This window comes from Sabethes cyaneus, chromosome 3 (genome assembly GCF_943734655.1).
Source record: "Sabethes cyaneus chromosome 3, idSabCyanKW18_F2, whole genome shotgun sequence".
Taxonomy (NCBI): domain Eukaryota; kingdom Metazoa; phylum Arthropoda; class Insecta; order Diptera; family Culicidae; genus Sabethes; species Sabethes cyaneus.
Window position 1 is genome coordinate 22,947,907 of NC_071355.1, and position 13,379 is coordinate 22,961,285.

At 40.1% G+C, this 13,379-nt stretch overlaps 1 protein-coding gene across 1 annotated transcript; it reads right to left on the bottom strand.

The window, feature by feature from the left end:
* Positions 1–597: 597 nt before the first annotated feature.
* Positions 598–12,787, bottom strand: LOC128741873 (serpin B4). The gene is made up of 7 exons (XM_053837975.1): positions 12,694–12,787; positions 11,989–12,629; positions 11,761–11,922; positions 10,369–10,371; positions 1,225–1,356; positions 986–1,171; positions 598–922 (listed from the first exon to the last, which is right to left on the bottom strand). The coding sequence occupies exons 1-7, from the start codon at positions 12,770–12,772 to the stop codon at positions 629–631; spliced, it is 1,497 nt and encodes a 498-aa protein (XP_053693950.1). The 5' UTR covers positions 12,773–12,787; the 3' UTR covers positions 598–628.
* Positions 12,788–13,379: the final 592 nt, after the last annotated feature.

Genomic DNA, 13,379 nt, shown 5'->3' on the forward strand with positions numbered 1-13,379 from the left:
TCGAAATAAATAAACCTTATTTCGAAAAGATTAATGTGCTGTGAATTGGGTCGGGAATTCAGATGGATCAACTTAGGTGGTTATTGTTGTTGTTGTTGGTAGCAGTTTAACTAAAAGGTCCTTCAATTCACAGCAAGGATGTTTTGTTTTTGTTTTGGTTTTGGCACTCACACTTAAAATTGGCTATCGGTTGAGCAAATTATGCCCGAACTTATGAAACATTTGGCACAAGTTGGGAAAATTTGTGTGTTTTTTTCGAAAGTGTAGTGTTGATTATGAGCCAATTTCGTTTAGTTGGTTATTGTTTGTTACTATTTTGGAGTTGTTTGATTGCGACAAGCACATTTGGACGCAAGTTTTTTTTCCTGCATTGTAAAAAGTGCGAAGTAGTGTTCCTATGAGTATTCGTTAGTCATAAGAAGAGCTATTGTTAGAAGATCGATGTGTGACGATGATGGTTTTCGGTTTTGTGATTGTGCTCTGCTACCTACTGGCTGTGCCTGAAAATGCGGATGAATGCAATTTCAAGTGCGCTTTAGAAACGAGAGAAGGACTACTTAACTAAAACGTTAATATAATTTATTCACTAGCCTAGAAGAGTGAAGAGACAGTGTCAGAGTGCGTGATTCTACTCCGTCGCGTCCGGGATGTCGGTAATTTTGCCAGCAACGATCACCACATCGTCGACGGTATCACGCACAAAGAAAGCAAATGGCCGATCGACTACGAACTGCTCCAGTTCGTCCTGATCGTCGGAAGTCTTTGATTCGACGGCATCGCCCGCTGACAGGGACAACTCACTGCTGGCACCTTCGTCAACTCGAATGGATACGTGCTGCACCAGTTCGTCGACGTGAATCTTCTGCTCGTCCGTAATTCCACTGAGATCGGCCTTGGATGTGAACATCGTGATTAGGCCCAACTGAAAGGGTGAAAAATGGCCTAGTTATTATCTTATTAACTATAGATTAATGGTGAAGCAAACCTTAGCGAGAGCCTTCTCCGCTCGACTTGTGCTATCGATGTGGAATTTCGGTAAACTGATTCGAACTGACTGCTGGTTGAGGGCCTTCTGAGCACTGCTCAGACTGTGACAGTTGAAGTTTCTGATCAGATCCTTGATGCCGTCCGCCTTGTTGGGAACCATCACGAGCAAGGAGTATCGAGTGTTCTAAAAGAAAAGATTGTCAGTGAAATTTGAAACATAAAATTCTACAGGATTACATTGTAGGGCAATTCAACGAATTTGGCATCCAGCTCCTGGCTTAATCCAACACCGAAGTTGCCGGCCGTATGCATCATCACAACGGGTTTCTGTTCGCCGTTCAGCAAGAAAATGCCCGGTTCCGAGTTGACCTGGAAAAAAATGATTTATAAAAAATGAGTTATTTAGCTTAGAACTCTCTTTGAATTTCCATATCAGTACACAGCGCAAGCGACGCTGCTGATAAGCCAACATATCAACATTCTAGCAGTTGCTTTCATAGAATTTCTATCAATCTACTGTCGTTAGTCGAGAGTTAAAATGTCGTTCGTGCGGACGAGTTTTGTCCTGCTGGCGGTGGCAGCCGCTTTCACCGTTCAGGGCGTTCCATCCGCATCGCTGATCAAGCTCAACTGTGAAACGATAAATCGTATTTGCTATCTGAAGAACATCTACGCTTCCGAGGAGGACCGCTTCAAGGACGTTCACGGAGCCGAATTTTTCGATGGGATCGAATTTTACGACTGTCATATCTATACCCTGCCTAAGATGCCATTCATCAAAGCAGTAACAGCCAAAGGGATTAACCTCGTGAGGATTGCAGAAAAGACCTTTTCCACAGTTCGACAAGTAAACGTTGCTGAGAACCGTTTACGGGACTTTTCATCGCGAGCTTTCGAATGGCCAGAGGAAGTGGAAATGCTGGTGCTGAGTGGAAACCCTTCGCTGAAAGATTTGAGTGTGCTGAAAAAATTGACCTCTCTGACGGATCTTCAAATGGCACAGATGAAGCTGGATTTGGATTTTGTGGACCCGGAAATTTTTTCCGGCATGCAAAAGTTGGTGACGCTCAATTTAAGTGATAATAAAATAGTTTCGGTACCGGTCGGAATATTCAACAAACTTGAATCCTTGGAAAGCTTAAACTTAAGCAAAAATTATATCTCAAAAATCTCATCCGGAGCATTCGTCATCAATCGTTTACCAGTAAACGAGGAAAGCGATGAGCGCCAGCAATTATCCATCAATCTAGCCAACAATAATATTTCAATAATCGAAAACAACTCCTTCATGGTGGTAGACCTCGTGGATCTATCGGATAATAAACTGATCGGAATTGGGCCTTCGGCCTTCTACAACAAATCACAACTGGGAACGCTGATCCTATCGAATAACCGTCAACTGAAAAACTTTAACTTTTTACAACACCTTCCAACGTTGCACACGCTAACCATGTCCCACATGAACTTCACCTTCGAAGGCGTACCGTTGGATGTTTTCGCTAAGCTGGACCTGCTGACGTCGTTGGATTTGTCCAACAATGACATCATGAACATTCCGATCGGGGTCTTTGCCGAGATGTCTTCGGTCAACTACATCAACCTGCGCCACAACCGAATCCTATACATCGAGTTCGGAACGTTTTCGATTCGCAAGTACGATTTGATCGACGAGATCGACCTTTCCTACAATCAGATCAGCGACGTCAACTATCTGGTGTTTGCTCCGCTGAAGTACCTGCGGACGCTGCTGCTGCACGGCAATCAGATTACCCACGTCAATGCGGGTCACCTGAAGCGCAACAAAAGTCTGCAGAACTTTGGCATCCAGAACAATCCGATTCTGTGCTCGGATCTGGTGGATCTGCTCGCCATACTGAAGCTGGTGCTCGACGGTAAAGAGTTTGTGGCGCACTCGCCGAACGTTAACGGGATTCGCTGTAATCCATAGGGTATATTTGATGAAGAGTATTGCATATTATGGTAATAAAAAAATTAATAAACATTCTTAGCTTCTAATCTAAGGTTTCTTTTTACCTTTTCAATTATTGTGCTCCAGTTAGAGGAATCACTAACTCACGTAGGTATGTACTTCTTTCATTTTCATATTAAGGTCCTAGCGACCCAGGCGCTTAAGTACATTTGTAGAGATGCTCCTTCGCCAGCGCATGCCTGCATATTTCGTTTCCGCCGCTTCGTTGTGTGTGGTAAACCACCAAGCGTAAATCGTAAGGACAGAACACATTCTGACGGGACGGAACAGAATTAGACAGCATTCAAACGACAAGATTGGGTTTTCAGGCTCTTTTGCAGTGTACTTGGATGAACAAAAAAAATCACACAAAGCCTTTGATGTTCCTCGCATAGGAATCGTGTGGATCAATTTTGCAGAAGATTCGTGCAGGATACCTTGATTAAGGAAACCGGTTTCTTGTATGAGAATTCAAAAGTTGAAATCCCCGGAATACTTGAAATTCGGTAAAGAAGTCTGTTTTACTATGAAATAAGAATCCTCAGGGTTTTTAGGGCAGTAATGACTATATTCTTTCAAGAGTAAAATGAAGCTTTCTTTGAAGTTAGTTTCCTCAAGTTTTCTTAACTTCTCACACACAGACGACACATGCATATCACGGACTGGCAACTGTGAATCAATTTTCATAACATAACGCTTGTAGCTGAAAAATAAGAAAGCAAACAGGACAGAACACGTTCGATAACACCGAAAATTGGACGGCATCAAAACAACAAGTTTGATCAGTTATTAAAACGTTGATTAGAATAACCGCTGCATTCTATTATTTATAGTCAAAACAAAGGTGGAAGCTCTGATTTGGAGCAGATTATGGTAAATGGTTTTATGCTTTTTTCTTGACAGTAAACTGCCAGCGTAGATCTCAAAATGGTGTCAAAAACGAATTTTACGGTATAAGAGGCATTTCTGTTTTAAAAGTCTACATTTTGTGAAATTCCATAGAATATGCTAAGCCACTAGTCAACGTATTGTGTCGCAAAATGGCCACGATAAGATGCATTCTTTTCGAGAAATGGTTGAAAGTCGCAATAAGTGGCTTTCATTATAATATCGCGTAAAAGTTGTGCAGGGTGAGTAGTAATAACTGTCGGTGTTTTTGGAACATGTTTATTTACAAATGTGATGTGTCAAAGATGTGTCTGCCTAGCCTATTTATCGTTTAGAATGTATTCAAATATCAAGAGAGCTTACAGTTTTGTTTTAAATTTTTTAATTCGTTTAACAGTCGTGGTAATCATGGACGCAAAAAGGAAACTTGTGATAAGTCTGATTCATCATTCGTACCATCAAGCGATACAAGGTAACCGGTTCTTGGAAAATACTCCCCAAACCAGGCCGTAAACGCACTGTAAGAGCACCGGAAGCCATCAACCGAGTAAGAGAGCGAATCCGACGGAAAGCAGATCTATCTGGACGTAAGATGGTCAAGGAACTGAGAATTTCACAATCAACCATGAAGAATATTTGAAAAGATGATCGATCGATGCATACCATACAAAAAACAACGGGTGCATGGGTTGCAAGAGTCGAAAGATGTCGGCAGCTGTTCAAGCGGTACGGTGATTGTAAAATTCTGTTTTCGGACAAAACAAATGTTCCTGCTACAGGATCACCATAACGAACAAAATGATCGGATATATATGCAGCTCATATTTCTGATATTCCTCGGGACAACTGGCTGTTTAAAGGTTCCAGAATGTTCCCGGTCCCTGTCCATTAAAATCAACAATAAATTTTACACCGACAATGTTTTGAAGAACCCTTTGTCAAAAAACACTACACGAATGTACTATACTGCTTCCAACAAGATTCTGCACCGTCTCACCAGGCGAAAGTTACATAAGCTTGGTTTGAGGACAATTTCACGGATTTTATTTCTTCGAAGGAGTGGCCTACCTCTTCGCTTGATCTGAATCCCCTCGACTTCTATGCATGGGGTACATGCTAGGCAAACTAAGACAACGAAGGATTGACTATGGATACTTTTAAGCAACGATTGAAGATTTGGGATGAAATGCCTCAGAATATCGTAAGTGCCAGTTGTAACGATTTTCGATAACCATTGCGACTGGTAATTAAAGCGAAAGAAAACAGATTTGAATTGGACTAATATTTAAGACAAATGTTACGGCCTCCCAGTTGGCTTCGAGGTATGACGCTGGCCTAATAAGCCTGTCGTAGTATGTTCGAATCTCGACTGGGAGAGGCTGTTAGAGTCAATAGGATCGTAGCAACTAGCCCTGCAATTGTCCTGCATTCTAGCAGCTGGCTGCGAAGTCTGTCGTATAAAAACAGAAGGTCAAGTTTCGATAACGGAATGTAGCACCTGGGCTTTGCTTTGCTTTGCTTTGTTACGGATATACTTTGGGGCAGAGTAGTCAACAGTAAGACAACGGGAATAACTTTGTCATAAATTGAATGCTTTATGACATGATATTGCATTGATATTTTCCTGAAAAGTTTTTCAACAAAGTAAATTTTATTTCAATTATTTTCCGGTGATTTTCAACAGCAAACCACATATTTAATTCAAATTAAATTTACTACATGTAATAAAGTTCCAGCTTCCGGACAATTTTTTTCTGACCCAAGTACGGAACGGATTTAGAAGGAACTTGTCCAGGGCCTGGAATCGGTCATATGGCTTCTGAGAGACATGAGATGGTCGCCAATCGCTGTTTTGTCAAGTGCTGATGTTTGAAATGTCCCTTTATGGGAACCGGTTCCGGATTCATAGTGACCTTCCGGATCTGGATGGCACGTACTGTGACTCGTAATAGCAGCAAAGCAACTGGTATGACCACAGGACCGATGGTTTGTTTAAAAAAATCCACATCCAGACATTTCAAAAATTTAATAAAAACTGAACATGTGACTTATTGCCACGTTCTGTAGGACTTATGGAAATACAAAAGATTTCCCAAATTTGGTGAAAAAATATTGAAAGATAAAACAAGTTTCGGTCATTTTAGTGAATTTTTCAGCGCTAAAAATGATGTAGACCTTAGAGGGGTTTTTTTGTATGGGCTTATCACTTTGACCACAACATTATTGATCTATTGTAATGTTGCCCGGGTGTATGCTGTATTCTGCACTGCCTTTCTGTGCTTTATCGTCATTGAGTAAACGATAAGCTTATATTTTTTTTATGCGTGCTTATGTGTTGAGGGTTTTACCCATGCTTCGATGCATGTCCTACTATACCAAACCTGTTTCGCCTCGTTATAGTTAGCACTGGTGAGCAGTGTTGCCACATATTCATCTGTACTGGAAGGTAAAAAAATCTTTTTCATCTGTACTTTTGCTTTCAAAAATCTGTACCAAAATCTGTACCACAAAGTTGGTTTGTTACACAGGGAAACCTGGTTTGTTTGCTTTAAAAAATACAAAAATCGCAAATTACTAATTTTTTTTATGATATTGGTACATAACCTTAAAGACAGACACGTTTTGTTTTGTTTGCATTCATGTCAAAAGGTGCTCCTCTATTGATTTCAAGTAACAAAACTGAAAGAAAAAAATTAGTTTTTGATACCCAAAAAAATCTGTACCCATCTGTACTTTATGACAAAAATCTGTAATCTGTACCGTACAGAATCTGTACCAAAAAAATCGGAAAAATCTGTACTTTTCCAGATAAATCTGTACATGTGGCAACACTGCTGGTGAGTCCTCCTGAGGTTCAAAACCATTACCTCATTCGCGTTGACGAACGTAAGCTGCTGCCACCTCCAAAAGTTTACTGTAGGGGTGAAGCGGAATAGGAATTTCTTAAAGAGCGCAAGAGATCAAAACATTTTGGCAGATTTTCACCCACATGTACATACGGGCATTTCTATGAGTGCGCAAGAGATCGTTTAATGTCGTCAACGCGAATTAGGTGCTCATACCAGTATACTAACCATAAGAAGCGTCTTCGGGATAATGTAGAACTCAGCATGAAGAAAGGGTGATGAGGGGCCAGAGAATAAACCCATTGCTAAAGTCACTTTGACATCGAATGGCCTGATTCTACTAAGATTCGAACCCACGACCATTCGCTTGTCAAAGCAGACTCGGTAACCTTGCGGCTACATAACCCCCCTATGGGGGTCAATTATAAGGCAATAAAACTTCATAGATCGCTATTTGTTGAATTGTTGCTTGATTGGACGTTAAATTTGAAAGTTATGATTTTGAGCAATCGTGTACCGAACATTAATAACACAGGTCAGAAAAAATTAAAAAATTTCAGATGCATGAGATATTTTAGGTGAATCATATGTTTTTGGGGTGCCGAATCCAAAACTGATTTCCGTTTTTCTCCATCACGTACAAATTTTTTGCAAATTATGCTTCTCTTATGGAAAAGTCACAAATTAGATGGAAAACTTATTATCACAGATTCGTATTAAAAAACCTAAATAAAATCTTTTTCTGTTATTTCAGTAAATTTTTACTTAATAAATTCAGGAAAAATACTACTGGACTGTAATTTTTATATTTACTCTTTTTTTGCCCTTCAACACTGGGTTAATGTACTCAGGTATGCTCACTTAGGCAAATTCAACTGCTGTGCCTCACAGAAGCAAAATCTGTAAAAGATATGTAAGAAGCATTTGTAGAGCTGAATGTAATCTACAATTTTGTTGAATAGAGTAGTGCATTATTTTTTCCATTTACCATAAAGACGGCCTTTAAGCCTTGTTTTATAAATAGAACGTTTGTTTGAGCTAAGGATAAAGTTGCAATAATATTACCACGTAAATACAAAAGTAATGGAGTACTCAATTCAGAAACAATCTACAATAGATTGCATTCAGTTCTACAAATGTTTCATACATGACTTTTATCAAATTTGCTTCTATAAGACTGTACACTGTACAGTCAACTGAGCGCAGGTGGATGTATTTGAGAGCACCAAATTTGCTTTAAAATAATACTCTCCATAGTTTCTCCATCGCGTATGATTTTCTTCTAAAACATGGAAGGGTTTACATTGATAAATACAATTCTGATGTAAAAATCAATTTTTTAATGTAATTTACATCTGGGATATTTCTGCTGCTTTATGTCTAAAACCAACTTTCAAGATTTTTCAACAAGTATTACATGAAAACGTGACGTGACGGACAATTTTTATTATTTTTTCTGAATTCAGTGGACAAAAATCTATAAAAATCAGTTGAAAAATCCTATGCAGTTTTTTTGATGCAGACCTGTGTAATCTATAGCGATTTAATAAAAGATAATTCATTTGATTGTAATTCTACTAACGGGTGGCAACTAAAATTTTGGAATTTTTTCGCGGCCCTTACGCTCAACAACAAACGAGCTCAGAGAGAAATGAGAGTATGTATGTGTTAGCTCTCTCTCTCCTCTTTTTGTTAATATTTTTTGTTTTGTTTATGCTTGCCCAGTTTTGCTAAAAATGGCGTCGAAACAAGAAGCATTTCGGGACCGCGAAGTACACTTCTACGAACTGCCACAGAAATCTCGGCAAAATGCATACGGTACAACATTTAAAAATCAAATATGTTGCGGCTTCGACTGTTTACCATATCCTAAGATGCCCAACAACTATTCGCAAGCAAGGTTGTGGAAGACCAGCCAAAATTATGGACGCAGAAGGACATCGTTCTCTTTCTCGTTTCTTTAACAACAAGCCCTCTGGTTTTGCTATCAATTAAGATCCACCAGACGAATGTTTGAAGAAAATTTTGAACCCGTTTCTGCAAAAACATCATGCAGCTGGATAATACGTGTTTGGGCCGGATAGAGCATCATCACATAATTCCGCCAAAAAAACACAATCCTTCCTGAATACCCATTCGATCCCATTTTTACCCAAAAACCACGACCTGAAAAATCCGTCTCAGTGCGCCCAATCGAAGATTTCCTCGGGATTTTGTGTTGCTTGGTGTACAAAAATAGCTGGAGAGCCAGGAATTGCAAACAGTTGATTGGTAGAATCGAGAGATGCATTCGCAAAGTTGACATGACGGCCGTACAACGCTCCTGTTTCGACGTCAAACGAAAGCTTCGCCGAACAGCCAATTAAGGAAAAAAACCAAATTTATCTGAAAAATTTCATAACAATTGGTGTTTCCGCTCAAAAGTTTAGTATTTTTAAAATTTAAAAATTAAAAAAAAAGTATTTTTAGCACTGCGACCACTTGTTTAATCTACCCAAGCAGCACATATTTAGCACTTTTAGTTGTAGCAACGCATTTATGACTAAAATTGGTCACAAATCGGTTGCAACAACCGGTTTGTAACCACTGTGCTACTGGGATATTGTGATATCGAAAACAAACTCAAGAACAACAAGGCACGTGGCTAAGAGGACATCGCAGCTGAGCCTATCAAGATGGGCCCGGATAACTTGGCTACCTGTCTGCAGCGGTTGATAATCAGGGACTAGGCAACAGAACAGCTACCGGAGGAGTGGAAGGAAGACAGCGATCGAATCTTTGTGCTGACAGATTCTCCAAAAGTGTCGCGAATACTAAGTCCCTACGCACCACCTATTCATAGATTTCAAGGCCGCCTACGATACTATCGACTGTGAAGAGCTCTGGAAAATTATGGACAAAAACTGCTTTCCGGGAAGCTGGCAAAACTGATTAAGGCTACAATGGTTGGTGTACAGAGTTTTGTGACGATATCGGGCGCGTTATCAAGCTCGTTTGAAACACGCAATGGACTTCGACAAGACGATGCACAGTGGGACGGATTCAAAAATAGTGAGACACAAGTAATAGCATCGAAACCTGAAGACATAGCATAATAGTTGCTTCAAAAAAGTTTCTTAATTCAGAAAAAACTTTCTAGTGGTGAAAAAATATTCGCACTTTAGGGTGTCCCTAATCAGATACAAAAAATATTTCCTCTATTTTGAGTCAGAAATGATTGCTACCTACAGAAAAGTTGTAGCTAAACTATTTTCGAGAAACTATGTTGAAAACTGAAGATTTCTATCTCCTACATGAAATAAGTTATAGAACCAAACTCTTTGGGACACCCTTATAAACAGTTTTATCAATCCAGCTCTTTAATAACGCTTCGTATGCTCTTCAACTATTCTAATAAATTATTAATCACATTAAATTGTACATACTCGTCGAAGACAGTAGAGCTCTATCTTTTTCCCTTTAGCAGCTATCACTGGTTTATTAATTTTTACATGTAATCTTTAAGGGGGTGTAACTCGGGGGAGAGCAGCTATGAGCAGCTAATCTCACTTACCTTTTGTGAATAGTGATATCCATAAATCGTTCGATTAATTCAACTAATCGAATAACACATGGAATATTCGAATAATTTTTAATTGAATACTGCCAAGAAGAGGATCATGGGTTGAATGAATGTACTTGCTGATATATCAGAAAGTGCAGGACAGATCCTTTCTAAGGATTATCCAGCACTGAACTGTATGTAGCTCAACTGGATTCTGTAGAAGATGTACTTTTGATCACAATAGAGTAACAAAGAAGCGAATCGGTCAAACCTCAATTCTCTAATTGCTCGTATGAATTGGTGTCACGAAAGAATGAAAGATTTTGACCGTTAATAGCTCTTCCAATTCCGAACGGATTTTGTTCATTTGCATATCAAACGATTCACAACAGATACAGCAATTGTGTGATTTTCACGAAAAGATTGTTATCGCTGGACAGTGAAAATCAGCGAAAACTTTCAAAGTCAAATTTTCCCATACATTTTCCGTGCGATAACTCTGATTCACAGGCACGGACGACTATTACAAACACCAAGCGTGCGGGTGTTGCTGTTGGGTCACACACGAACTGCCTGACTGGACTGCTTGACTCGACTGCCCTAATCGACTGTTTGACACAGCTGCTCGCTTATACTGCTTGAATTGACAGCTTGACTCGACTCAACTGCCAACTCGGCTGCTCGACTCAACTCGACTGTTCGAATCAACTACTCAAATCGACTGCTCGAATCAGCTGTTCGACTGAACTGGTCGAGTCAACTTCTCGAATAAACTGCTCGTGTCAACTGCTCAACTCAACTACTCGACTGGATTACTCCACTCAAATGCTCGACTTGACTGCTCATCTCAACTGCTCGACTACTCGACGAGATTGCTCGACTTGACCAACTCGATTACTCGACTCGATTACTCGCCTCGACTGCTCGACTGGAAGGCAGATTTCTATTTTGGTATACTCTAATTTTGGTAAAGGCTTTGGTTTTGGTAAAAATTGTCGTAAAATATTACTAAATAATTCACCTACTAAAGATATGATATAATAGCATAGCAATATTCTTAATGGTTGGCATGTGTTATAATATAACAATAATAAACTGTCTTTTGACAGTTATTACTATGCTTTTTGTACTACTTTACCCTGTTTTAGTTTATATGGGGGGGTTGAAGTGAAAAAATGTTTATATTCAAGCTTTCATCACAAACCCCGCATGACGTAGTTCTACGCCAACCGGTCGTGTCTGGAGCACAACCCTTGTGTTTTTTTTGCCCCCCGATTTTTCAGGCCAATTTTAAAGGGAAGGGAGGGCGATTTTAATTGGAAATGGCCTTATTATTAAGAAACATAAAAATCTTCCGCTGGTAGACCCACGCTGTTGGTTCATCAGTCAAACAAACAAACTGATGGAAAAACAATATTTTAGTTATTAAAATCAAATGCACAAAATCTGTGACACGATGTTGAACGCGTCTTTATAATTGAGTTTAATACACTAGTCACAAATTCACAAGTATTGCAAAACCTTACCTGGAATGGATTGGCCCAACTTCCTCGATAGTACAATCCATTGAAGAGTAACATTTTCGACTCATCCGACGCATCTTTGCTGTCCGCTTTCCGTCCTACAAGGGAGTTACCACTGAGTGCCGAAGCAATATCTCCAGACAAGAACGATCGCCGTACGTTAAACTGCAAGAAATTATATTATATAGACACAAACACTAAAAAAAAGTTATCTTCTAAATCTCAACATACCCTGCTTCTCGATGCTTGACTCTCGACGGCATACATTATCTCGTGTTCCTCATCATCGTCCATTTTTTTCAGCGACAGGCTCACCTTTTTCGGCGCGTCCAAAACGAAATGGTCAATGTGATCCTCCACAGGTTTTACGACGGGCTCGTCTAGCACCTCGTTCGTGTACTCGTCCTTTTGCTGGGCAATTTCCTTTTTAATCTGTGTCGGTTCCACGTACAGCTTATCGTCAATGTTCTTATCGAACTTTGGATTATCATCTTCGTCCACCTCGTCGTACTTGGTAGCAACAGCAACCTCCGACCGTACGTTGTTCTCCGCTTGCGGATTGGTTTTCAGCTTGAGGACTTCGAATTCGATGATGTCCTTGCTGTTGTTGTTCGACGGAACGATCTGGTTGCTGTCCACCACCGGAACCGGATCCGGTTCGATTGGCCCGACTGACGTTTTCGGATCGTCGAAGTTGTAATCGTTGCGTTCGATGTCCCGCACATCGACGTAGTAGTTATTCAGTAACTTGCTCCGGAAGTCCTGCTTAACTGTGTTGTTCTTGTAGATGTAGAACCAACTTTTGAACTGCGGTTCGTTGGATGGGTTTTGGGAGTTCAACCTCCGTAGGGACTTGTCGAAGGCTAGCCGTACTAGATTTAAAGAAAAATAACATTAATTTTATGTTTGTGATGTAACTTGAAGATGATAACTAACTTGCTGCTTTATCCTTGGGAAACTTGAAGACATCGAAATACTCCTGCAGAGCTTGTCCTTCCGCACCTTCGCTGATCATGGCCAGTATGGAAGAAAATCCAATCGGGGAAAACACCTGATTCGCGGTGGAATCGATGCTTCCCTTCAGCAAGCTGACCGTGATGACGTTGGTCGACAGACCAACGAGACTCCGATCTTCGCCGTCATCGGCAGACCGGTACCGTTGCTTGGGCAGCGCGCAGACCATGCAAGCGCATATTGCCACAAGTAAATCTAGATGAAAGAGAATAAGGTGAAAAATGAGCGATTGCTTTAAGTTGTTCTACTACTTTATTGTAGCATAAACAAATGAACATGTTTGCCCATCGGAATGTGGGTTTATCGATGCTCAAACTGCCCGTGCCCGTGGCCGTGCGCCGTTGATGGTCAAGATCGAGAGCGACCGTTATTCTTTAAAATCGTTTAAATGTATCGTCCCATTGCTTATGCTGGTCGACGCAAAGAAAAGACCATAAAAATAAAAGAGCAGCTGTTGCCACAGTGTGTGATCTATCGTGTAGTTCCACTTCCTATTATTTAGTAAATTATTAAAAAAAATGGTTGAATGACATTTCATAAACAAGCTGTCTCCACAAAATGGTATTTAAAAATAATCATCATAAACATTAGGTAATTGGCTGTCGAGT

Bases quoted from the DNA above. Each gene is read 5' to 3' on its own strand.
- LOC128741873 (XM_053837975.1), bottom strand. From the start codon at position 12,772: ATGATCAGCGAAGGTGCGGAAGGACAAGCTCTGCAGGAGTATTTCGAT. The intron at 12,630-12,693 runs GTTAGTTATCAT...CTTTAAATCTAG, and splicing joins TCCCAAGGATAAAGCAGCAA to TACGGCTAGCCTTCGACAAG. The intron at 1,172-1,224 runs GTAATCCTGTAG...CTTTTCTTTTAG, and splicing joins TCGTTGAATTGCCCTACAAT to AACACTCGATACTCCTTGCT.